The sequence below is a fragment of the Chionomys nivalis genome, chromosome 24 (genome assembly GCF_950005125.1).
Source record: "Chionomys nivalis chromosome 24, mChiNiv1.1, whole genome shotgun sequence".
NCBI lineage: Eukaryota > Metazoa > Chordata > Mammalia > Rodentia > Cricetidae > Chionomys > Chionomys nivalis.
In genome coordinates this window covers 24,934,435-24,961,825 of record NC_080109.1, presented here as the reverse complement: position 1 = coordinate 24,961,825, position 27,391 = coordinate 24,934,435, and the positions used below count along the sequence as shown (strand labels likewise).

Below are 27,391 nucleotides of genomic sequence, written 5' to 3'. Positions count from 1 at the left end.
TAGATGGCTATTATCCTGTATTTCTTAATTATACATTACATTTTTAAATGAGATGCCCAAACACAATAACCTTAATCAAGAGCAGAAATATACACGTGACAAAATTGATCTAAAATTTGTATCAGTAGACCAAGATCTATACCAGTGCCAAGTATTCATATCTATAGCATTGTAGAGACCATAGACTTTGTGTGCACTCTTCTGTCTCTGCTGGGCTTCCTGAGGCATATTCATGTTCTTTGCTATTTTAGTTGCTACTGCCAATGTATTTGATAATGCATTTCTCTCTTCTACCCTTCCTCTCTTCTTGAGTTTTAGGAAGAATTTTTCCTTCCTTTCTTTTGTTTTTTGTTTGTTTGGTGTTTTTGGTTTTTCAAGACAGGGTTTCTCTGTAGCTTTGAAGCCTTTCCTGGAACTAGCTCTTGTAGACCAGGCTGGCCTCAAACTCAGAAAAATCGGCCTGCCTCTGCCTCCTGAGTGCTGGGATTAAAGGCGTGCACCACCACCGCCCAGCTTTGTTATTGTTTTTTCTTTCCTTTTCCTTCCTTCCTTCCTTCCTTCCTTCCTTCCTTCCTTCCTTCCTTCCTTCCTTCCTTCCTTCCTTCCTTCCTCCCTCCCTCCCTCCCTCCCTCCCTCCCTCCCTCCCTCCCTCCCTCCCTCCCTCCCTCCTTTCTTTTGAGACAGGGTTTCTCTTTGTATCCTTGGCTGTCCTGGAACTCACTCTAGATCAGGCCGGCCTCGAACTCTTAGAGGTCTGCCTACTTCTGCCACATTAGAGCTCAAATCGAAGGCGTGTGCCACCACTGCATGACTTGGAAGGAGTTTTCTTATAAAAGAGAGCTTCAGTGAAAGGCTGGCAAGAGGTACTCCTGTAGAGATAGAGGGTATGAGTGGGTTGCCACTGAGGGTCAGTGCCCACGTTCTTCTTTACATGTGACTTTAATAAATTGTATCTGTGTCTCTTTGTTTGCTTGTTTGTTCATTTATTTATTTTTGAGATGGTTTCACTGTATAGCCCTTGTTGTCCTGGAACGTGCTATGTAGACCAGGCTAGCATTAAATTTAAAGATCTGCCTCCTGAGTGCTAGGATCAAAAGGCGGTTGTGGCCACCAACCACCTCAAGCCTTCCTTTTAAGTAAGATACGTCCTCTTCTCTCTAAAGCTATATGTTGCTAAAAAACTGTAACTTTTATCTTAACAGATGTTCAGAGTCGTTTGTGACTTCCCAGTAGACAAAGCTGACTCTATTGTGTGTCAGATCTCCTGTCCATTCTTCCTGTCTGATAGGGGACCTGTCTTTTTGAGAGCAAATTTCAGGTGTTGTTAATAAGTGCAGTATGTGTAGGACCTTGCTCTCTTGTTCTTTGGACATTGAGTTTCTTTGTCTTAGATATATGTGCACTTATCTGAAAATTTAGGTTTTTAGTTGTTTTATTTATATTGTATGGTCAGCTGTGGTTGTAGTGAGTCTTTCTCTGTCCAGCCTTCCAACTCCCAGATAACCACAGGGAGATTTATTAATTATGAAAACTTGCCCGATAGGCATGTTTCTAACTAGCTCTTATAATTTAAATTAACTTACATACATTTCTTCTAATTTACATTCTTTTACATGGCTCAGTAACCTTTACTTTCTAATGCCCATGCTGCCATCCTGGTGTCTCCACCTGCCTTCTTCCCAGTGTCCTCCCTGCCCCCAAAATCCTGCCTAGCTATTGGATTTCAGCTTTCTATAAACCAATCATAGTGACACATCTTCACAGTGTTCCAAAGATTATCCTACAACAAATGGTTGATTATATTTGTTCTTTCTGGGCCTGTATTGTTTTAAGAAATTTAACTTTAATTTCTGTTTATGTATAAGCATGGATATATGTATACCTAATGAATTTATGTGTATTTATGTGTGTCACGTGTATATAGGTGAAGTTACGCTCAGTTGTGAGCTGCCTGATGTAGATTCTGGGACCTGGAGCTGTGTCCTTGACAAGAACAGTAAGCTCTTTTTAACCACTGAGCTTTCGTTCAGCCTCCACCTGAACTGTTCTTTTGTAGGATTTGTGGATTGTTTATTAGAGGGCAGTAAATTTCTTAGACTTCATCTTTATTGTATGTTTTTCCTGAATATTTGATTTAAAATAATCTTTAATTCAAGTTCTAACTGAATTGTTGGTTATAGTTATGTTTTTGTGTCCTGTTCAAATTTATTTTTTGCAAAAATTTCATGTAATTATGAACTTTGTTATATGGCTGACTTTCAATCATACCCTGAGCTTTGTAGATAATACTAACATTATGTAGAAATCATAAAATCCCACTTCAGCTAGCTAACCCTCCTGCCCACCATTCCTTCTCAGTTTCTTTTCTAGGTTGTCTTTAAACTCACTTTGAAGCCAAAGCTGGTCTTAAAAATATATTTTTATTATTCCCCAGCCTTCTAAGTCATTCACTGTGTTTGACACCCTCCCCACATGCTTGCTTGCTTTTTTTTTTTTTTGGAGACAGTTTCTCTTAGTAGTTCTGGCTGTCCTGGAACTCACTCTGTACCAAGCTAGGACTCAAGAAGCTGATGCCTGTCTCTGCTGGGCTAAAGGTTATCTTGATCCTATTCATTCTGAGTCCTTTCACATCTGCCCCCTGTCCAGGGGGTATTCCCCCCACAATAAAACAAAAGTCAAGAGAGAAAAAAATAAAATGAGAAAAAGGGAAGGAATTAAAAATCTCGGAAGCTGCAGTATGATCCAACAAGTCATGCTGTTCGCCCCCTTGTCCATACATCTCTACTTGCAGGTGTTCATTGCAAAGAATCATTGATCTAATTTGAGGCCCCTGGTCTCCACTACATGTTTGATGCTGGGCCCCCACTAGGTCTCTTCCTGGACATCTCACTGGCGCCCTGTATTGTGGACATCCTGCAGCTTTGGGTCTGTGGGTCAGGTCCCTTCACGTGCTCCAACAGAACATAGAAGGGGTGGATGTTGGGACAAAGTCAAGTCATAACCCTGGGTCTTGACCTGGTCCTGGCCGCTGTAGGATTGTTGGTCTACCAGATGGGAATGGCAACAGCTCTTTTATGGTCACAGTTTTGGGGCTGACTCACCTATACTTGTGCTAATTGTGTTGGTTCTATTGTACTACCCTGGAATAGCACTTTTTCTCTCTCTCTTTTTTAACTACTACCTTTTCTTTCTCTTTAAAATAATTTGTTTGTGCAGTGGTGTTTCCTGCATATATACTGTTGTGAGGGTGTCAGATCCCCTGGAACTGGCATTTCAAACAATTGTGAGCTGCCATGTGGGTTCTGGGAATTGAACTGGGTCCTCTGAACGAACAGCTATCTCTTCATCCCCTATTTTTCCTTTTTTAAAGATTTATTGACCGGACAGTGGTGGCTCATTCCCTTAATCCCTGCACTCAGGAGGCAGAGGCAGGCATATCTCTGAGTTCAAGGCCAGCCTGGTCTACAGAGCGAGTGCCAGGACAGGTTTGAAAGCTACACAGAGCAACCCTGTCTCGAAAAACAAAAACAAAAAGATTTATTTATTAATATACTGTTTGCATATGGGTGTTGTCAGCGTGTACATCTGCACACCAAAAGAGTCTCCAGCCTCCTTTCACTTCTTCTTTCATCTTCTTTTGACTCTTGACTCTTCTTTCAAATAACATAATTTAATACCAAAAAGAAAAGAAAGACCTGGTGAAATCTGGCATGTTTTATGTTGAGTGTGAATGTAGTACCAGAAAAAGCCTGTGACAGCTGTCACCCTTAGTTCTGCTGTTAGTAAAATTGAATCTCTGTTTTTTCACTTTTGAGCTCCAAACCTAGAGGCAGCAAAAAAAAAAAAAAAAAAAAAAAAAAGTGGCTCATAGCCTGGTGGTGGCGACAGATTATGCCTTTAATCCCAGTATTCAGGAAGCAGAGGCAGGTGAATGTCTGTAAATTCAAGGCCAGCCTGGTCTACAAAGTGAGTTCCAGTGCATCAGAACTGTTACATAAAGAAACCCTGTCTAGAACCCCCCCCCCCCCAAAAAAAAAACCCTCTTAAATTCTACAAAAGTATTGTTGTGAAATTTCCACAGATCCTTCTATATTATTCTGGGACTATATACTTGTTGCTTAAGAAATATTAAGATGTAGCCGGGCGGTGGTGGCGCACGCCTTTAATCCCAGCACTCGGGAGGCAGAGGCAGGTGGATCTCTGTGAGTTCGAGACCAGCCTGGTCTACAGAGCTAGTTCCAGGACAGGCTCCAAAACCACAGAGAAACCCTGTCTTGAAAAACCAAAAAAAAAAAAAAAAAAAGAAAGATTAAGATGTGCTGCTCATATTGATGCACATCTAATCTCAGGGCTAGGGAGGCAGAGACAGGTGAATCTCTGAGTTTGAGGGCAGCCTGGTCTAAATATTGAGTTCTAGGCTAGCTCCATGGTGAGGCTGTCTCCAAATATATGTATGTGTGTGTGTGTCTGTATGTGTGTGTATATATATTTACATATATATATATTGCATTTTGTTTTATAAACTGCTAATAACATTTTTATAAACTGTACTTAGAAGAATAGAAGATGTTATTTCAATTCTTCAGGTTTTTTTTGAAACTTGACTTTTAAAATATGAGAACTTTGTGTTGGCCTCAGAGAGTGGTCCAGAGAATTAAGGAGACTTGAAGCTTTCGTGTAAGGAACAGTTAAAAGAACAAAGATTTTTGGTTGAATTAAGCAGGGTGAGAGAAGAGAAACTCTAAAATCGTAGACTAAGCTAGACTCAGTTGTGAAGTTAAAAGGAGATACTGTTTAGATCAGTTCCTAAAATTATTTTGCTAAATGCTGGCATTAGGCATGAGCTGTGGTCACTTTCAACAGATGAGATTTAAGAGCTCTTCAGATTAAAGGATACTCTAAAACATAATCTTGACTTGTTAAATTTTCCTTTGGTTGGTCTTTTTTGGGGTGGTGGGTCTTACTATGTGGCTGTGACTAGCCTGGAACTCAGGGAGATCTGCTTTCCTCTCTCTCCTGAGTGCTGAGATTAAAGGCATGCACCTCCATACCTAGTCTTAAATTCTCCCACCCCACCCCTGAGACAGGGTTTCTCTGTGTAACAGCTCTGGCTATCCTGGAAATTGCAGACCAGGCTGGCTTTATATTCACAGAGATCTGCCTCCTCCCAAGTACTAGAATCAAAGACATGAAAAGACATGAACTACCATGCCTGCCTGCCTGCCTGACCGTTTGTCTGCCCATCCGCCGTCCTTTTCTTCCTTCCTTTTTTTTTTTTTTTTGGTGTGACAGGGTTTCTCTGTGTAGCTTTGGAGCCTGTCTTGGAATTTGCTCGGTAGACCAGGCTGGCCTTGAACTCAGATCTGCCTACTTCTGCCCCCGACTCTGGATTAAAGGCACGTGTCATCACCTCCCAGCTAATGCCCGACTTTTAAGACTAATTTTGATGGTATATGTAGGAGTGTTTTTGCCCGAGTGTATATAAGTGTATGCAGTGACTGTGGAGGCTAAAAGAGGAACTTCTGATCCTCTGAAACTGGGGTTACATATTGCTTGTGCTGGGAACTGAACTTAAATCTGCAAGAGCAGGAAGTAACTTAACCGCTGAGCCATCTTTCCAGCCCCCATTGTGGGTTTTGATGCCCTGTTTTCAAGGCATTATACTGCTGTCATGTCATAAATACAGTGGACATATAAGTAAGTCTTAGTTCAATGTCTCACCTCTACATGGCTTCTTTTTATTACCATTCTATAGCCAAATTGAGATTTTACTGTTTGAATGTTGATAATTATGTTCAGCAGATCAGTTAGGTTTAAACTGCAAGTCCTAACTCTTATGGGATGTGATTCTAATGTCAGTTCATTTTTGAAAACCCTCCTGTTTCTGCTTTGGTCTATTGCTCATAAGCCCCTCCTCACCCCATGGCCATATGGTTCTTGCAGCTCAAATTCCTTAATGTGAATAGGATCAGATCCAGGTTCTCGGAGTTTAGGGGTAAACAGCTTTGTATGGTTGCTTTCACAGTTCTTTTCTTGTGTTCTTTCTGAGTTGTTGGTCCTTCTTTTCATCCTCTGGCTAGAAAGCTTGGGCTTTAATTATTCTGCTGTGTGGTGTACTTTTGAGACTGTGCTTCTGGCCAGAGGTTAATTCATTTTTTTTGTTATCAAAGAAGTAGCTTTTGATTTCTGATATTTCCCTTTTCATTTCACTAACTGCATTGCCTTTATTATTTTCCTCTGCTTGCTTGTTTCCTGCCCGCTTTCCTTTTTTTTTTTTGCCTTTGCTTTCCAGCAATTAGATTGTGATAGAACTTTTGTTTCCTTTCTTTTTTTTTCTTTTGAAGCAGTCTCATGTAGCTTACATTGGCTTCATATTCTATAAGCTAGTATTATAGACATATGCCACCATAGCTGGTTTCAGTATTTTTCACTCATTTTGGTCTTTATTTTCTCTGGTATTGTTATACTTGGTATTGTTCCCACAGGTTGTTGGAATGTGAGTTTCATTACTTTGAACTGTTTAAGCTTCCATTTAGATAGTTTCTATTAGTATGACTTTACATTTTCTGTAGTGGTTTTTATAATCACAATGGCTTCAACATTACTGTGATGTCTATAATATTTTTAATTTCTATAGGTAACTATTTTCTGATTATGTTCAGATTTTCTTTTAATTTTTAGGTATTGTATAATAGAAACTTCGTTCAATGTCTTTGCTGCCTCCCTCATTATTTCTGAGTGTTGCTCTTAATTTGTTGCTCCTGCAGGCTCTGGGTCATTTTTCTGTGTCCTTCTATTTCTAGTAGTAGTGCCTTCCCTTCATAATTTTAGATACAGTGGACAGTCAGTTGAATGTGTGGATTCTGTTGCCTTTAATAGGATTTTGTTTTGTCAGGCAGCTTTTGTGTGGGGTAGGTGGGGGGGTGCGTGCATTAGTTTGTTCTTTTCACGGTTGCCTTTATTATTTATTTAATGTTTAATTTTTTTCGACCAACGTTTCTTGGTAGACAGGCTTTGTAGGCTCGTGCTGCATTGTAGTTGTCCTTTCCCTGCCTTAAGTATGGTGTGGCCCTGCAAAGATTCCTAAGGATGTTTCTAAAGGTTGTATCTGTTGACTTCCCTGTGCTGCCCTTTCCTGAGAGTCTGGCTGTTCAGCAGTTTTCACACTACAGCTGCTTAGATAGTACACCGCTGAATGAGTTCTTCTTCCACCCCTAATCTGCCGTCAGGAAAATGCCCTTAGGCAGAAAAGGGGATTTACCTGCTTCTGAGACCACAGTCCTGTGCTGTTTTTGGTCCAACAGCCGTTAACAGATATTTTCAAACTTGCTCTACACTTTTATACTTGGCATGTGTCTAAGCTGATGGCAGTTACTCCTGTACATTTGGGAGCAGATAGCTCAAGAGTGTTATATGAGTGCCAGAGATGAGATTTTTTATTGTTTATTAGAATAGTTCATTCTGTTTTATTATGCCTTGTTTTGCTCTATTTTTTTTTTTCTCTGTAGCATAGTTTTTAGGGTTTTCAAAACAGGATTTCACTGTGGAACAACTCTAGCTGTCCTGGAACTTGCTTTATAGGTCAGGCTGGCCTTAAACTCAGAGATCCACCCATCTCTGTTCCTCCCTAGTGCTGGGTTTACACGTGTGCACCATCACACCATCTGGCTGGCTCTCAGTCTTTTTAAAAATAATAGCACACTAATGAAAATGAGGTAATCTGTGTTCTGTTTAATTTGTATTTCTCAGATGCTATATTGAATATCTGTTAAAGGTGGTTGTGCATTTTTATTGTATGTGTGTGTATACATGCATGTTACTGTCTTTAAGAGAACTCCACTGTATGATAAAAATATGCAAGCTAAAATATGAACAATTTTGCCAGGCGCTTTCATTCCAGCACATGTGAGGCAGAGGCAGGTGGATCTCTGTGAGTTTGAGACTGGTGTGGTCCACAGAGTTAAGTTCTAAGACAGCTAGTACTGCTAACACAGAGAAACCTTGTCTCAAAAAACAAACAAACAAACAAACAAACAAAAACCCATTAAATATTACTTATTAGCCATGTGTATATCTTTTCAGGTAATTTTTTTTTCCTTTTCTTTTTAGAGTCAGAGTCTCCCTGTGTAATAGTAGCTAGCCTGGACTTGCTATGTAGACCACGCTGGCCTCAAACTCAAAGAGATCCACCTGTTTCTACCACCCAAATGTTGGGGCTAAAGGCATGCATCACCACACCAGCAAATTTTAATTGTTTTTATTTGGGGAGGGGGCTTTTAAAATTACATTTTAATGTAGACCCTAGCGTGCGTGTGTGTGTGTGCACATGCATGCGTGGATGCTTTTCTAAAAACTGAGAAAGAGAGCCTGAGGGAATTGCTCAGTAGGTAAAGAGCCTGTTATCCAAGAATAAGAGCCCTAGACTCCTGTAAATATTGGATGAGAGGTAGCAGCCCACCTGGCATTCCTACTCTTCAAAGATGGCCCCAGGGGGTCCCTATTTTTTGCATTTAAAGGTTTATTTTTATTTATTTTTTTAAAATTTACTTATTTTTTTCGAGACAGGGTTTCTCCGTAGCTTTTTGGTTCCTGTCCTGGAACTAGCTCTTGTAGACCAGGCTGGCCTCGAACTCACAGAGATCCGCCTGCCTCTGCCTCCCGAGTGCTGGGATTAAAGGCGTGCACCACCACCACCCGGCCATTTTAAAGGTTTATTTGATTATAAAACTGGATAATAAACAAGGTGAAACAAACTGGGTGGTATGGTGGTGCATGACTTTAATCCCAACACTTAGGAAGTAGAGGCAGGTGGTTCTCTGTGAGTTCGAGGTCTACAAAAGTTCCAGGACAGCCAGGGTTACACAGAGAAACCCTGTGGATTGTATATGCAAGTAGGTCTGCATATTGGAGAATAGAAAGCTGCTCTGTTTGTTGGCTTAAGCCAAAAATAAATCTCTGGGGAATAAACTGGGCATGATTTATCCATCATACTAAGTGTTTGGCAGTGGAAAAACAGTGCTTTCAGTAGCAGGAAATGAAAAAAAAAAAAAACATTAGAAAGAGAGTGAGTGCAGAGTTCATTCCAGAGAACTTGGGGCGTTCTCTGCTCTACAGACTGGGTGAGCGAGCAGCCACAGAGGCTTGGAGCTACGACTTACGACTTACGACAGGACATTTCTGCTATATTTCAGTAACATATAGAGCAGAGAGAGCAAAAGCATTGTGCTGCTTCTGGGTGTGCAGAGATACAGAGTTGGTGGTGGGAAGATACTTAACCTGAGCAGCGACAAGAAGCTATTTTAAAAAGACCTCTCCTACATCTTACCAAACCGACTTAGAGCCATGCAAAGTCCCTATTTGCATGTCTAGTAACTCAGAGCAGGTTCATGGACTATATGCTTAAGACCTGGCCTATAAAAAAGCCTCTGGATAAAGGGGAACAATCTTTGAGTAACAATTACAGTGACCCAAGAAATAGAAACCTGGTCGAGTTTATAGACCTGGGTGACCCACACAGATAGTTCCACCACTGTTTACCAGAGGATAGGGACAAGGCAGGCTTAGTGTTTGTACCCTACCTAAGTGGAAAGAGATAGGATTGACTTGGCTCCCCATTGCTTGCACAGAATAGGAACACCTTATCCTACGCCCTGACAAGGGACTGCAGGGCACACTTTGTGTGCCCCCCCCCCCCAAACTCTGAGGCAGGATGGGCTGCCCAAATGACCTAATCAGGCTCCGGCAAAGACCACAAAGATTGTCGTACAGCTACCTCATTCTCTTTTTCTTCTTTAAAAAAATTATTCTTTCTTTGGTAATTTCATATATTAACACAGTGTATTTAGATCATATATATTTCCTCAACCCCTCCTTCAATTCATCCTGTAGCATCTCCCTCCCCTTCCCACCCTCCTCATAACTAGCTGAGTCTACTTAGTGCTGCTCCTGTACCCTGAAGCAGTCAGTCTATCATGGGCCCTCTAGTGGTGTTTAACTACTGCTCCTCAGCTAGATGTGGGACTTGAGTAAATCTCTTTTCTCTCCATGCTGGAGTGTTGACTGGTTTAATCTTGTGCCAGGCAGCTTTATTTAATATCTAGCTTCAGTTTAATGAACTGGCTTTGTCCTGCCCAAAACACAATTATTCTGGAACTAGGAATAGGTCTCCCTGCTGAGTGTTGATCATTTAAGGTTATTTTGTTATATTTTCTTCATTTTCCCTCCCCTTCCCCCTCTCTGACTTGTTTTTAAAGATTTTTATTATGTTTTGTGTTTTGAGACAAGGTCTCATGTTGTAACCCTTGTCTCAAATGGAGCTCGCTGTATATATGTATGTGTGTATACATACATATATATATATATATATATATATCATGCTGGTTCAAACTCAGAGATCTGCCTGTCTCTGACTCCCAAGTGCTAGAATTAAAGGAGTATATTATTTTAATGATTATTTCTTATTAATTTTTTGTGTGAGTTGGGTGGAGAGGGAGAAGTGAATGCAGGTGCCTGTGGAAGTCAGACAGAAAAAAAAAACCCGAAAAGAAAATCCTTACATTATATTGGAAGCATACAGAACAAAGAAGGTTGAAAGCTAGCCTGGCATGGTGACTCAGGCCTTTAAAAACCCAGCACTTGGGAGTCAGAGACCAGCCTGGTCTATAGAGTGAGGTTCAGGGCAGCAAGGGCTACACAGAGAAACCCTGTCTCAAAACCATGGGGGTGGGGGGAGAAGAAGCTTGAAAGCTGCAAGAGACGGGCATCAAGTTATATATAAAGGAAAATGATAGAATAGCAGTGGATTTCTCAGCTCTGAAAATCCAAAAGGTACAGACCAATATATATCAGTCTGAAAGACAATAACTGCTGATCTAGCATAGTCATCTTCATAATTGAAGGAAAAAGATATCACTAAAGGAATTTACTTGATCACTTTTAGTGGCACCGCAGAAAATATTTAAAGGAATCCTAAACATTGGAAAGAAAGATAAACACATCCCAGAAGACTCAAGATGCTGCTAGAACCTAAATAAGGATTAGGAAAATATCAAAGAAACCAGTGCAGCACAGTGGCAGGCCTAGCTCTTGAAATCTTTTGTTGTTGTTGTTGTTTTTCGAGACAGGATTTCTGTAGTATGAGGAGGAGCGGACTGGATTACACCAGGGCTGGCGGGCTGCTTATTGTCGCCACCCCCCCCCCCACTTATGCTCGAAATAATCACACGGAAATCTGTATTAAATCACTGTCTGGCCATTAGCTCTAGTCTCCTATTGGCTAATTTTTACATCTTAATTTAACCCATTTTTGTTAATCTGTGTATTACCACGAGGCCATGGGCTTACCGGGAAAGATTTAGCATGTCTGACTTCGGCAACTCCATGGCGCCTGTCTTTTTTTTTTTAAGCATTTTGTTTTGACTACTCTGCCCACCTAAGGGCTGCCCTATCAAAAGGACAAGGCAGCTTCTTTATTCAACCGATGAAATCAACACAAATTCGGAAGGACCTCCTACACCAGGTTTCTCTGTGTATCTTTGGCTGTCCTGGAATTAGCTTTTGTAGACTAGGCTGGCCTCAAACTCACAAAGATCTGCCTGCCTCTGCCTCCCAAGTGCTGAGATTATAAAGGCATGTACCTTCCGCCCCCAGTTTAGCTCTTTAAGTCTAATGGTTTCATTTTCTTACTAAAAAGATGCAGGTTAGCAGACCAGGTTACAAGACAGAATCAAGCTGTTTGTTGTCTAAAGGAAATCTCACTGTGGAGAAGAAACACACTGTCTTAGTGTGGAAAGATGGAAAAAGATATATATATATTTTTTTAGTGGTTGAATTCGAGTCACAGTTCTCTGCGTAACGGCCCAGGCTGTCCCTGACTTGCTGTGTAGCCCAGCCTGGGTGGGCTGTCAGACAGAGAAACTCTGACTAGATTTTTAAAAATTAGTTTATGATTTTTCAAATCTATATCTTTCATTTTGTCCTGCTTTTAATTATTGTATTTAAACATTTCAACTTTTGGTGATGGATAGAGATTTGGGTATGCTAGGCAAGTGTTCTGCCACTTAATTATGTTCTCATCCCCTTTTGGTGAGTATCTAAGAGGACTTAGAAGAATCTGAAAATAATATTCTGTTTAATAGCATAAAAATTTAACAATGAACTTAGAAAGTTTCTGCAATTGTTGTTAAACTGACATACTTTCTTTTTTTTTGACAGAGATGTTATGAACATAAACAGTATAGAAATGGATTGAAGTTCTGTAAACAAATTCTTTCCAATCCCAAATTTGCAGAACATGGAGGTAAGGACAAATACTGTGTACCTTTAATTAGATTTGGCATAATTGAATGACTGTCTGGCTTCCCTGTTACTTTGCTGTTACCCAGCTGTCTTTATTTTCCAGAGTATCCCATTAACTCTTATGAGAAGATAAAACTTAATAATAAATGCATTTTGAGTTAAATACCAAGAAAATGATTCCGCATTCAGTTTGTTTTGGTTTCTTCTTTTCAGTATTAGTTCTTCTAGTAGAGCCAATGGAAAGGCAGAAGAGCCCATTTAGACTGGATGCTTGTTTTAGTTAATATGTTCATCAGAACATTTTACTTTAGAGCTTGCAGCTTGAAGAGTTTTATTCTTTACCATAAGCTGTTCAGAATGTGACCATTTAGTTACTTATTTATATTGTATCTTAATTAGCTTACCACGGAGTCATGTTTAAGACATTTGTATTTACATCCAGATGTATAACTTTTGTCTGAATAATGATGGATGGTTAGATTCTTGTAAAACAGTTGATGAGTATCTGACTGAACTTGTAAAGAAATAAATGGAAAATAGCATTTTGAGGGGTCTGATTTCTATAGATTTGGGAAACATGACTCATTTAGTAATTAATTGACATTGTATTGGAAGGGGAGAATGACAGTTTAACTCTTTAAGTTTTCATCATTCCTTCTCTTGTACTTGTTTCCCTATGCTTGAGGATATACTTATGCTGCAGTTTGGAGATACAATCAGTGAGAGTAAAAATACCTAAATTGATCTTTGTTTCTTATTGATACCTAACTTCAGCCAGGCGGTAGTGGCACACGCCTTTAATCCTAGCACTCAGGAGACAGAGGCAGATGGATCTCTGAGTTTGATTAAGATATCCTATGAAAAATCATTTGTAGGCTGGGCAGTTGTAGCGCATGCCTTTAATCTCAGCAGAGGAAAGTGGATCTCTGTGAGTTCAAGATCAGCCTGGTCTACAGAGAGAGTTCCAGGACAGCCAGAACTAAACAGTGAAACCCTGTCTGTCTCCCTCCCTTCTCCCACAAAAGAAAGAAAACCTATCTTCAGTTGTTATCTGGATAGTGGGTTCTTTTATATTCCATTTCTCAAGTATGTGTTCTGGTAATAGAACTCCTGATTTCATCATGGTAGTTTCATTATCAGAAAAGTGTCATGTCTCATAATTTTAGAGCAGTTTTCCCTCTTTTTTTTCTGAAACAGTTTAGGAAGAAAGAACATCTTCATATCATAACAGACTGAAATTAGGTTGAATATGAAGTATCACAAATTCACTGGAAATATTTTTAAACAGATAACACCTTTGGGCTTTATTTGTTAGTTTGTGAGAACAGAGTTCATGCTGGTTTTTAATCCATGGCCCTCCTGCCGTCTTCTTCTAAGTGCAAGGGTTGGGTTACTTGTGCACACAACAGCATCTGGGCCTATGCATATCTTTATTCTTCCCTATAGTTCTTTTTTTGAGACAGGTTTCTAGTGTAGTATAGGCTGTTCTGTCTTGTAAACCAGTCTGGCCTTGAACTCTCAGAAATCTGTACGCATCTGTTAGGATTAAAGGTTGCACTACCACCACCTGGCTATATCTAAAATTTGATCTTAAAAATTAGGCAAATCCCCAGGTGGTGGTGCTTTTAATCCCAGCACTCATAAGGCAGAGGTAGATGGGTCTCTGTGAGTTTGAGGCCAGCCTGGTCTACAGAGTGAGTTCCAGGACAGCCAAGGCTATACAGAGAAACCATGTCTTGAAAAAAAAAATTAGGTAAATTGTAATATTTCTGTTTTAACTGTCATAGGATTATGCATTATAAAAATTAGGAATACTTTCCTTTTTTGAAAAGTTCACTATTTCCCATAATATTCTTCTTAAAAATTAATTCACTTTTGCCATGCAGTGGTGATGTATGCTTTTGATCCCAGCACTTGGGAGGTAAAGGCAGGCGGATCTCAGTGAATTTGAGGCCATCCTGGTCTACAAAACAAGTTCCAGGACAGCTAGGACTGTTACACAGAGGAATGCTGTCTTGAACCCCCCCCCACACACACACAAAAGAAAGAAAAAATCCTACTTTTAAAGATTTAGTTTTACTTTATGTGCATTGGTGTTTTGACCACATGTTTGTCTGTGTGAGGGTGTCAGAGGCCCTAGGACTGGAGTTATAGACAGGTGTGAGCTGCCATGTAGGTGCTGGGAATTGAACCTGGGTTCTTTGAAAGAGCAGCCAGTGCTCTTACCTACTGAACCATCTCTCCACCACCACTGTACTCTTAACCGGTGATGATGAGCTTCTGACATGTTTCACTGTGTTAGTCATAGTAATCCTAAAGATTCAATAATAAATTTCTGAAAATCAGAAATGTAGGGGATGTGTAGATGCCAGTGGGTAATGTACCCGCTAAAGCAAACATAAAGATCTGAGTTTGAATTCCTCTAAACCACAAGAAAAGACAGGCAAAGTACTGTGCACCCTTGTAATCCCAGTACACTTATGGGGAGATAGGAAGCAGAGAGGAGAATCTCAAGAAGCTGGGAGGCCAAATATTTTGGCATATACACGACTACAAATAACAATGAGGCGTTACCTCAAACAAGGTGGAAAGTAAGGACAGAAACCCAAGGTCCTTCTCTGACCTCAATACTTCAAACGCACAAGTCATAAATACACACAAAATCAGAGCTGTAGATAATTTATGTGTGTTTTAATGAAGAATTGATTTACCCTTCATATAGCATAGGTTCATAAAAATGAAGTCTGTTTTCAAGATAGTATTTCCTGTTTTAAAGGATTAGGTATATAGTCAATCTCATGAATTTCCCTAAGAGTGCCAACAGAATGGTTATTACTAGATAGTCTGCCTTAGTCAGATGTAGGTGCATTTTGTGTTTTTATCTTTTTGTAGATCAGTCTGGCCTCAAACTTACAAGAGGTCTGTCTGCTTCTGCCTTCAAGTGCTGGGATTAAAGATAAATGCCACCATGCCTGGTGAGGCTTTTTTTTCTTATATTTATTCATTAAAAAAAAAATCTCTGAGAGCCTGTAAGAGTAGAATCTAGAGGTTTTTGCTTACTTGCCTTATTGGTTTTTGAAAGTACTTTAATTCTGTACAGACCTGGAAACGCCTTATTAATCTTGAAATGTTTGTAGTATTTGCATGAAATTATAGTTATTTCTTATTGATTACTTTCTTCTACCTTCTTTTTTTCTTTGTTATTAAACCAGAAACCCTGGCTATGAAAGGATTAACATTGAACTGTCTGGGAAAAAAGGAAGAAGCTTATGAATTGGTTCGCAGAGGTTTGAGAAATGACTTGAAAAGTCATGTGTGTATCCTTTTGAATTGTGTTTAAAGATTGAGTAGGCTGTTTTGACATAAGAATACGAATGGAGTCAAGAAGTGTAGATCCCTATTACCATGAGGAAAGGATTTTTTTCTTAAAGTGAAAACTGCAACTATCATTCAGGAAACTCTCCCCTCTCCCCCATATACCCACTACATTTTAACAGTACATGTTAGATATTGTATCTATGGAAGCTCTTCTCATTTTGGGATGGGATATTGCTATGGCTTGAATATTTATATCCTCTAAATTCACATGTTGAAGCCCAGTCATCAGAGTGATGGTATTAGGAGTAAGGTTGTCTAAAAAGTGGTTAGGGTGTGAGGATAGAGCCTTCAGGAATAAGATTTGTATAAAAGTCCCTTTGGCCACATGCTGATACAGTTAGGATATGCCATCTGTGAAAGAGAGAGCCAGACTCACTAGATAATGGGTATGCAGAAGTAGTATCAACAGCAAATTTCTTTCATTTATAAACTACCTATTTTAAGTAAGTTATAATATATTACTTATGATAGCAGTCTAAATGGTCCAAGACAAGTATCATGTTGATTTCATTCATCCATGACCATAACTTTAGAGATGCTAATTTGTTGTTGTTGTTCTTTGAGACAGGGTTTCTCCGTATAGTTTTGGAGCCTGTCCTGGAACTTCCTCTGTAGACTAGGCTAGCCTTGAACTCACAGAGATCCCTCTGCCTCTGCCTCCTGAGTATTGGGATTAAAGGCATGCACTACCACCTCACGCTTAGAGAGGCTCTATAAATAAGGAATATTAAAGAACCATATACTATATATACTATACTGAGTAAAAGCAGAGGTTGTGAGGTTTAGTGTGTAACGAGCTTCACTTGGACCTGACACCCTGCTCAGCCTCTTTCTGTTATCTTAGGCCTCAATTTCCTTATTTGTGAAATGGGAATATTCATACTCTTCTGGTAGTAGTGACTTAATATATAACAAAATTTGTCTTCTGTTTAAGGGATTGATAAGGGCTGTATTTGAGTAGAAGTATATGGTGGAAAACAGAAAAAAAATGTGCTTTGGTAGTTTTCAGTCTCTAACAAGGATACCTTTATGTGTTTCGTGGGCTAGCATAATTTAAGAGCTGAGTTATTTCGTACATTTTCAATTGTTAACTGTCTGTTAGGACAGTACAAGTGAAGTAAATAGTCTGTTGAAGTAAAGTACTAGTTAGCTCTAGAGAGCATTCTGAGTGTATATAGAACTTGGATTTTTAAAGAAGGACTACTAATCCTGCAAAGCAGAAGTCTGTCAAGAAGAGTAATCAGAGGACCAAAAAAAAGAAAGCCAGGGCTAACAGTGTGTTTTAGATACAGCTTTTTGCTCTGGTTTTACTTCCTCAAGATGCAGAGGCAGGCAGATCTCTGAGTTCAAGACCGGCCTGGTCTACAGAGCGAGTTCCAGGACAGGTTCCAAAAGCTATAAAGAAACCCTGTAAAAGAGTGGGTGGGAATTGGTAGGTTTGAGTGATTGGTGATACAATTAAAAGTTTATACTAGGTGAGGTATGACCTCCTTTTATAGTTTATTCTCGTTCATATTTCCCCCATCCCCCTTTGCCCCTGCTTTCCTGGGACTCTGTAGATCAGGCTGTCCTTGAACTCAGAGATCAGCACGCCTCTGGCGTGCACCACCACCGTGACCAGCTGTTCTTAGAACCAATTGTTCATTCCCTTGCTTATCTCTTTCCTTTAGTAGACAAGGTTTCACTGTGTATCCCTGGCTGACCTAAAACTCACAGAAGTCTGTTTTTCTCTGCTTCCTGAGTGCTGAGATAAAAGGCTACCACACCTGGCTGGGAATAGTATTTTTTTTTTTTTTTTTTTTTTTTTTGGTTTTTCGAGACAGGGTTTCTCTGTGGTTTTGGAGCCTGTCCTGGAACTAGCTCTTGTAGACCAGGCTGGTCTCAAACTCACAGAGATCCACCTGCCTCTGCCTCCCAAGTGCTGGGATTAAAGGCGTGCGCCACCACCGCCCGACGGGAATAGTATTTCTTGACATGCAGGTTGTATCCTTAACTAAGTTCCTTTAGGTTGGCATGTTTATGGCCTTCTTCAAAGGTCAGACAAAAAATATGATGAAGCCATTAAGTGCTACCGAAATGCACTGAAGTGGGATAAGGACAATCTTCAGATCTTAAGAGACCTTTCCTTACTACAGATTCAAATGCGAGATCTTGAGGGTTATAGGGTAAGTAAAATATGTTTTTTATTTTATAAGAAAACTTGTTACTTAGGACTTATATTCTGATAAAGAAATTTTTCTTTCCATTTTTTGAAAGAAATTTAACTGGCTGCCCCCTTAGTGATTATACCTGTGATTGGAACAGTTAGATTTTAAAAACATCATTTTTTTGTGAGATAGAGGAGTACTGTGTAGGTTGTTACTCATTTTGTAAAACATTAACATCCAGATAGAATGTTGCTATTATTATTTTGTAACTATATAGTCTTTTGTAATTTTCTGTAAAGTAAGTTTTTAAGTTTGTGTTGTCTCTTTATATTGAGATTTAATACAGTTTAGTAGCTTCTCTTTAACCCTTAAATCAGTAGTGGTTTTTTTCGTCTTTAATGTTCTGTTTCTTCATGGTTGTTAGTGTTTTGCCAAGCTGTTTTCTTTATAGGCCCTATAAACATTTAGGGTGTACTTTCTAAAGAATTTCATTTGCTGATTTTGTCGAGGAGATCAGAAAATAAAGAAGGATATCTGGTATCAAGTTAATAAACACTGTAAGATTAGCTCATTTCTTTGTCTCTATACAAGTAAGTTTTTTGAAAATAGTTACCAGAATGAATAATTTTAAAACAGATTAATGTGATCTTTTTTGTTTGTTCTTTGTTTGGTTTTTCGAGACAGGGTTTCTCTGTCTAATAGTCCTGACTGCCCTGGAACTCACTAAGATCCTCCTGCCTCTGCCTCCCAAGTGCTGGGATTAAAGGCATGCACCACTACTGCTCAGCCAATCTTGTTTTCTTAAGGCCCTGAAGGCCTTGTGTGCTAGTTAGTAGAGAAGCATTCCATTTAACTGTAAACCTAAGCATAAGTTTTGTTTTCTTCTGCCCCGTGAAGGAAACAAGATACCAGTTGCTTCAGCTTCGACCTGCACAGAGAGCATCATGGATTGGTTATGCTATTGCTTATCATTTATTAGAAGACTATGAAATGGCAGCAAAAATTTTAGAAGAATTTAGGAAAACACAGCAGGTAATAAGAAACCAGCTTATTGTATCTGATTTTTTTTTTATTGTATCTGATTTTAAGTATAGCTAAAAGAAGTTTAGAATTTAGCTAGCATTTTACTTGGAAATAGCTTCAGTTTTGTTCTCAATTGAAAGAGTAGCAGAAAAAAACTATAGGAATGTACTCTAAAATATTTGTGGCTAATATTGACGCTTACATTTTTTTCATTAAACGGTTGCAGGTATGGTTACTCTTTTACATACTTCTTAGTGCTCCTTAGGATTACTGTAGTTGTTATAACTGCAGGTGGTCTCACATATTATCAAAATTAGACTTATTTTAAGCTTAGTACATAGTGAAAATGGTCTTAATTTTTTTCTAATAATTTTTTTCAATTACTTTGTCTGATTTTAAAGCATACCTGTCATGTAGTGATCATTTCTCTGGAGTCTATCTGAAATAATTTTAAAGAGTTTGTATTTTGGGGACTGGAGAGATGCTTCAGTGTTTAAGAGCACTGACTTGCTCTTACAGAAGACCAGGGTTCAATTCCCATGGATACATGGCAGCTCACAACTGTCTGTAATTTCAGTCCCAGGAGACACAACACCCATGACAAAACACCAATGCACATTAGATGAATGAATGAATAGTTTATATTTTCTGCTGTTAATTATTATGCTGAGCATACAGTAATGTTTTTGGAATGTTCCTGAGTTTGGATTTGCTTCCCTTTCCTCATTGTTAGTTAAAACTACACTTTGCACAGAAATTCACAGACTAATGATGGTTGCTTCTCAGTTCAGCAAATCAACTGGTACATAATTTATCCGTTCTATTTTATTACTGTGTTAGGGTGGTATTTGCAACTGTAAACTTGTTTTGCTTTTTTTTTTTTTTTGGATTTTTCGAGACAGGGTTTCTCTGTAGCTTTTGGTTCCTGTCCTGGAACTAGCTCTTGTAGACCAGGCTGGCCTCGAACTCACAGAGATCCGCCTGCCTCTGCCTCCCGAGTGCTGGGATTAAAGGCGTGCGCCACCACCGCCCGGCTTTTTATTTATGAACAATCTAAGACCAAATAGCTCACCTGTCATCAGATTTTGACCACTAGCCTTTAGCATTCACTGCCTGGTTCAACAGTTAAAATGGCATCTCTGAAATAGAGATTCTCTCACTTCTACTATATTTTTTTCAAGATTTCTTATTTGCATTTTATTGCTGGCAGATTCCCCCTTTTTCGTTTTTATTTACTTACTTATTACTCATTCATTTATGGTTTTTCAAGATAGGGTTTCTCTGTGTAGCTTTTTGGAGCCTGTCCTGGAACTCACTCTATAGACCAGGCTGGTCTCGAACTTACATCGATCTGCCTTCCTCTGCCTCCTGAGTGCTGGGAGTAAAGGCGTGAGCCACCATTGCTCGACTCATTATTTATTGTATACCAGAACTTGTGGCTTATTTTAATCAGTTTATTATGAGCTGCTACTTGTTTACTATTTCTTAAACAAATATTTAGGAATTTTAATGTATTGCTATTAACCAGGTATTATCTTTTTATTTGAGGTGTGTAAATTATTTTCCAATACAAAAATAAAATTCTTACTGTTTGCATTCCTTGTGTCTACACACAGACATCTCCTGATAAAGTGGATTATGAATATAGTGAACTCCTTTTATATCAAAATCAAGTTCTTCGGGAAGCAGGTCTCTATAGAGAAGCCTTGGAACATCTTTGTACCTATGAAAAGCAGATTTGTGATAAACTTGCTGTAGAAGAAACTAAAGGTACTTTAAAAACTATATCATTGTAACTTTTAATTATAGCCAAAAGTGGGCTCAAAATTCATATTTTCTGCTGACAGTCATATATAATTCATCTTATTGATGATGGGAAAATGTATCATTCATGCATTTTATAGAATTTAAGTTCTCATCATATATTAAATGATGAGCATTGCTGATTAAGGAGGAAAATCACAAAAAAAAATCATTTAATAAAATGACATTGGTAAAATGTTTCTCTGTTTTTGATTGTCTTTAAAGGGGGCTGTGCTTTGCCCTCTTGGCTGGTCTTAAACCCCTGGGCTCAGTGGTCCTTATTCTCTAACTGGGAGTAATTGAGACTACAGGGTTAGGCTAACACCCAATGTGAACATTCATTCTGTAAACTACCCCTGTATTGAAAATACAGGGCTCGAGATGTAGCTCAGTTGTAGTGCACTAGCCTAGCATGTGTGAGGCCTTAAGTTCCAATTTCCAGTATTACAAAAAGGGGAAAAGAAATCCCTACAGGATTTGGTCAAAAACACAGGAGATAATTGTAATTATATATATATATATATATATATATATATATATATATATATATATATATATATGAAAAATTACTGTGTAAGTACTGTATGTCAGATTTTATTTTCAGTAGTACATATTTATGTTAGTTCTTATAAAATACGTAATGGATGGGGCTGGAGTATTTTAATTTTTATCTTTTTTGTTAAATAGGGGAACTTCTGTTGCAGTTGTGTCGTTTGGAAGATGCTGCTGATGTTTATAGAGGATTACAAGAGAGGAATCCTGAAAATTGGGCCTATTACAAAGGCTTAGAAAAAGCACTGAAGCCAGGTATTTATAGCCACTGATTTCATCCTTTCCTTTTCCTTTTTGCGGGGGTTGGGGGAGGGTATGTGCAAGACAAGATTTCTCTGTCTAGCCCTGGCTGACCTGGAACCTTCTTTGTAGAGACAAAGCTGACCTCAAACTCACAGAGATCTGCTTGCCTCTGCCTCCTGAGTGCCTGGATTAAAGGCGTGCATCACCACAGCCCGTCTCCCCCCCCCCCCCCCATGTCCTTTTCTTAATGTATGTTTTATTAACTATTTGTCTATTTGTAAAGTGCAGCTAGAAAAGTAGTGGTTAGGGCTGTACAGAATCTAGAGCCAGGCACATCTTCAGTCAGTACCTAGGAAGTGAATTCCAGGCCAGCCAGGGCTATATAGTGAGACTATGTCTCTAGAAAACTAACCAAATAAAAGAAACACAAATTAGTTTGAAGTCTAACATGCTAATTTTCTTTTAGTTCATGTTTATAACTTCTGTACTTGAGAGGATGAGGTAGGAAAATTTTGAGTTTAAGGCCAATCTAGGTTGAAAAAGTAGGTTCAAAGCCAGATTTTACATGCTGATACCCAGAAATAATAGCAAAACAAGAATAGATCCAAAATTTAAATGGACAAGTATACTTCTTAGTTATATAAAAGATTGAGAATATTCTGAAATCTACTTTTACAAGATGATAGAGGGGCTGGAGAGATGGCTCAGAGGTTAAGAGCATTGCCTGCTCTTCCAAAGGTCCTGAGTTCAATTCCCAGCAACCACATGGTGGCTCACAACCATCTGTAATGGGGTCTGGTGCCCTCTTCTGGCCTGCAGGCAGAAATACAGGCAGAACAATGTACACATAATAGTAATAATAAAAAGAATATGACAAATACATTTTGGGGCTGGAGAGATGGCTCAGCGGTTAAGAGCACTGACTGTTTCCAGAGGACCCGGGTTCAGTTCCCAGCACCCACATGGCAGCTCACAACTGTCTGAAGATCCAGTTCCAGGGGATCTGACACCTTCACACCAGTGCACATAAAATAAAGTAAATAAACAATAAGAAATAAAAAAAGATCCATTAAAAAAAAGATGATAGCCGGGCGGTGGTGGCGCACGCCTTTAATCCCAGCACTTGGGAGGCAGAGGCAGGCGGATCTCTGTGAGTTCGAGACCAGCCTGGTCTACAAGAGCTAGTTCCAGGACAGGCTCCAAAACCACAGAGAAACCCTGTCTCGAAAAACCAAAAAAAAAAAAAAAAAAAAAAAAAGATGATAGAATTGCTAGAAAATGGCCAGTGAGATGACCAGTGGGTAAAGGTACTTACAAGCCTAGTGTGATCTGAACTTAGTACCTGGGACTCACGTGGTGTAAGAAGAGACTTGACTCCCAACCTGTAACGTTAAAATGTATACAGTGGCATGTTAATGCATGTGTGTACACCCTCTCCCAAAACACACCATACTACACTCAAATAAGTAACTGCCATAAGTTTAAATTTTTGTGTATATGAATGGTTTGCCTGCATATATGTGTGTGCACCACTTTTAGTATGCCTGATACCCGTGGTGGACAGACCTCCTTGGGCTGGAATTAAAATGGTTGTGAGCTGTGCTTGGAATCAAGGCCAGGTATTCTGAAAGAGCATCTTAACCATAGAGCCATTCTTTAGCACCATGAGTTCTTTTAGCTAGAAAAAGAAACTGCCAGGCACAGTAACACATACCTTTAATCCTAGTATTTAGAAAGCAGAGGCAGACAGATTTCTGAATTTGAGGATAGGCTGTCTACATAGTGATTTTTAGGCCAACAAGGGTGACATAGTGAGGCCCTGTCTTAAAAAAGAAAGGAAGGAAGGAAGGAAAGAAAGAAAGAAATGAAGAAAGGATTTGAAATAACTTATTTCTTGTAAAGGATCTTACTGTGTCTTCCTGGCTGCCTCAGATTCAGAGATCGCCTGCCCCTGCATTCTGAGTACTGATATTAAAGGCATGCGCCATCATACCCAGCCAGAAATAACTTCTGGGGGAAAAAAGGATAAATGCGTACTAACTTTGAAATCATGAAAGGGAAGTGTAAATTTCCTTACTGTAATGGGCCTGTCTTTCTGAGAGAAGAAACAATTAGAACCTCTGGTCAGCTGTGGCAGGCAGGGCAGTTCGTACAGCTGTATGAATGTCGGCATGCTTCACATGCATCATGGTTTTGTGTTAAATTTCCATCTCTTTCTCTCTCCCATAAATGGACTGAAAAAGCAAGAGAAATCACAACATCAGCAACAGCCTTACATAACCTATGTTCATTAAAGTAGAAGTTGACACAGGGAACAAAGCAGGTGAAGTTTCTAAAGTGCAAAAAGAAGAAAGGTTTAGGGGCATCTGCAAGCTGGGAAGCCTCAGCATAGACTACTATTAGAGAGATAGATCTTCCAGATACTGAGAATAGAAATGATAACCAAAAATAATACGTTAGCTGAGTGTGGTGGTTCATGCCTTTAATCCACATCTTAGAATGAAGAGGCTATGCAGAGAAACCTTGCCTTGAAAAAACAAAAGAACAAACACCACATAAGAAAACTTCACCCACACAATCTGGTTTTACTCAATTCCTTTTAAGGCTGGTGTAGTGGACCATTCTTGATGTCATTGCTACATATAGGAGAAACCTTTGCTGGTGATTACTTTAACCAGGGACTTATACTTTCATAGGAACATCATTATTCCATATTAGATAATGGAGATAATCTAAGACAGGGAATTATGGCCGTGAAACATAGTTACAAGAAATATTTATTAGAAATCTGAGAATGAAAAGCCTACTTACTGAAATAAAAATCTTTTTTTTTTATTAAAGATTTATTTATTAAGTATACAACATTCTGCCTCCATGTATGCCTGCACGCCAGAAGAGGGCGCCAAATCTCTTTACAGATGGCTGTGAGCCACCATATGGTTGCTGGGAATTGAACTCCGGACCTTTGGAAGAGCAGCCAGTGCTCTTAACCAGCCCTCCTGAAATAAAAATCTTAAGTTACATTATTTTAAAAACGATACATATGTGTGTATGTGGGAGAAGGGATGTTGGTGGATGCCAGAAGAGGGCTTTGTGTCCCCCTGGATCTGCATTACAGACAGCTGTGAGCTGCCTGAAGTGGGTGCTGGGATCTCAATTTGGAGAATTCTAGATCACAGATCACATTCCTGAAGTAAAGATCTGAACAGATCAGGTTAGGACACATCAAAAAAATGGAAAAGGTAGATTAAACTAAGGACTGGCTTTCTGCTGAGAGAAAAAAAAACATAAAATATGAAGACATGGAAATAAAGGACAGATCCACACATTCCAAATAATCAAAGGAGAGTTAGAGTGGAAAAGCTCAGGAAGCCATGTACAGTAACTAAGTTTTTTACAACGGAGTCCTGAGATTTCGAATTACTTTGTATGGCTAATAGGCTTTTAAAATATGGAAATAATTGGAAATACTTTTAAATGATTGTTGATATAGTTAATTGACAAAGTTACACATAATTTTCTTGTACAACTTTCCCTTTTGTTTTTCTGTTTGAGACAGAGTCTTGCTATGTAACTTACTGGCTTGAAATTTGCTGTGTAGACTAGTCTGGCCTCAAACTCAGAGATCCACCTGCTTCTGACAGATTAAAGGTGCATGTCATCACACCCAGCCAATTGTAATTTTTATTTAGAAAACTTGTAATTGGGTAGAAATATGCAGTTTGTAATTACATATAAAAAGAAAGTTTTCTCTCCTTTTTTTTCTACAGCTAATATGTTTGAACGGCTAAAAATTTATGAGGAGGCCTGGACTAAGTACCCCAGGGGGCTGGTGCCAAGAAGGCTACCATTAAACTTTTTATCTGGTAAGTAGAGAATTGCAAAAGAAAGAAAAGAAAACGCTGTTGTGATTTAAGTATGAATATGTATGTATCTGAAGGCCAATGTATGCATTGTTAGAGTTGTCATCAGACTCTATCTCTTCCAGGAGAGAAGTTTAAGGAGTGTTTGGATAGATTCCTAAGGATGAATTTCAGTAAGGGTTGTCCACCTGTCTTCAATACTCTGAGATCTTTATACAGAGATAAAGAGAAGGTAAAGTCAACAACCATGATGTGTTTGTTCTCTGTGCTCAGGGTCTGTGTGCAGGCTCATAGTCTGTCCAGTACTATGTGTTTTGTGAAGCACTGTTAGTCTCCTGGCTTCTGGTGGGAATGCTTTTCTATACCCTTCTTTTGTAGTCTATTTACCCTTTGGTGCTTTAGTGACTCCAGGATTTGCTTTCTTTCTATTAGCTCATATTAACCTTTTTTTGTGTGGAGGGGAGGGGTTCAAGACAGGGTTTCTCTGTGTAACATCCCTAGCTGTCCTGGAACTAGCTCTTGTAGATCAGTTGGCCTTGAGCTCACAAAGATCCTCCTGCCTCTGCCTCCCAAGTGCTCTGATTAAAGGTGTGCACCGGCATTGGTTGGCTGACAGCTAACATTTTTTTCTAACCTTTCTTATTGTTAGAAGTCAGAAGTGATTTTTTTCTTTTCCTTGAAACTAAATTTTAACCTTGTAATCCTCCATTTTTATTCAGTAAACATGTTTTGTCAGAAAATTTTTTTATTTTATTTTTTGATACGTGGTTTGTCTGTATAACTGCTCTGGCTGTCCTGAAACTTGCTCTGTAGACCAGGCTGGCCTCCTAACTCACAGAGATCCACCTGCCTCCTCTGGGATTAAAGGCATGTGCCACCACTTTCCAGCCTTCAAGTGATTTTTAAGAGGGTATCTTTTTTTTTTCTTTTTTAAAAAAAATAATTATTTATTTATTTGTTTGTTTATTTTGTATACAATATTCTGTCTGTGTGTGTGTCTGCAGGCCAGAAGAGGGCACCAGACATCATTACAGATGGTTATGAGCCACCATGTGGTTGCTGGGAATTGAACTCAGGACCTTTGGAAGAGCAGGCAATGCTCTTAACCATTGAGCCATCTCTCCAGCCCCTTAAGAGGGTATCTTAATCTTTATATTTTGCTTCCTTGCAACAACAATGTCACCAAGCTAGGGTTAAAAACTTGAAAGACATTGAAAAGAACTAGAAAGGTGGACAACTCATAATGTACATGTAATTGGCTATCTTTTGTGGAAAAGCCCAAGATACAGGCTTTATTGATTTCTCTTTTTTTTTCTTACATAGGTCACATCCATAAAATCTAACCTATTCTAGTTTTGGAGCAGTGAGAATTGTTTGTGAAGCAGTCTTAAGTATACAATTCCACAATTTTCTTCTAATCTTTACATAATATAATTATAGAGATAATTTTCTACTTGTACTAAGTTTATATAATATTGAATTAAATTCTGCATTATGATAGTTCTTTCAGTTGTTACTAAATGCATCTAATTTAAACAGTTTGGGGACATCATAGTCCATCTTGGTATAAGTGTGTAGCCTGACTTGGGAGGAGAGTACAGGTATACCAGAGTAACCTGGCTGTGACCATGCTATGCCTACAGTCTACTCACAAAGAGAACTGTAATAATCTGTTTGCGGGCCATTTAAGAGTTTCTGTAGTAACAGAAATCATTAAGGATGAGTTAATCAAGTTTTGTTTTTAAATTTTGGTTTTAAATTTGGTGCAGGTATTGCGCTGTGTTGCTCAAGTTGGCTAGAATAACTGGGCTCATTTGATCCTCTTGCCTCAGATACTTGAATAGGACTACAGATGTCTACTACTGTTCTTTGCTTAAATTGGGGAATTAATGAAATAAAAGTACTCCATGCCTCTGAGGAAGCCAGAAGTATAGTTAAAATTTAGGAGAAAGTACAACCTGGACAGACAGGTATTTTCCTGAACTTTAAACACCCCACTTTGCTGGGCTTCAGGGTTAGTGGTATTTCTCCTAAATTATGAGAAGATTCATTTACCAGACTCTTAGAAAAATACCTTTTTCGATG

General features: G+C 39.0%; 1 protein-coding gene across 1 annotated transcript in view; it reads left to right on the top strand.

Annotated features, from left to right (window-relative positions):
• The window catches only part of Naa15 (N-alpha-acetyltransferase 15, NatA auxiliary subunit), a 71,527-nt gene that overhangs the window by 14,815 nt on the left and 29,321 nt on the right, over nucleotides 1–27,391 (top strand). The window contains exons 2-9 of the mRNA XM_057756923.1: nucleotides 12,214–12,298; nucleotides 15,510–15,614; nucleotides 17,683–17,840; nucleotides 18,720–18,854; nucleotides 20,462–20,615; nucleotides 21,336–21,455; nucleotides 25,214–25,309; nucleotides 25,432–25,538. Coding sequence (XP_057612906.1) covers nucleotides 12,214–12,298; nucleotides 15,510–15,614; nucleotides 17,683–17,840; nucleotides 18,720–18,854; nucleotides 20,462–20,615; nucleotides 21,336–21,455; nucleotides 25,214–25,309; nucleotides 25,432–25,538 — 960 coding nt within the window. The remainder of the gene's footprint in view (nucleotides 1–12,213; nucleotides 12,299–15,509; nucleotides 15,615–17,682; nucleotides 17,841–18,719; nucleotides 18,855–20,461; nucleotides 20,616–21,335; nucleotides 21,456–25,213; nucleotides 25,310–25,431; nucleotides 25,539–27,391) is intronic.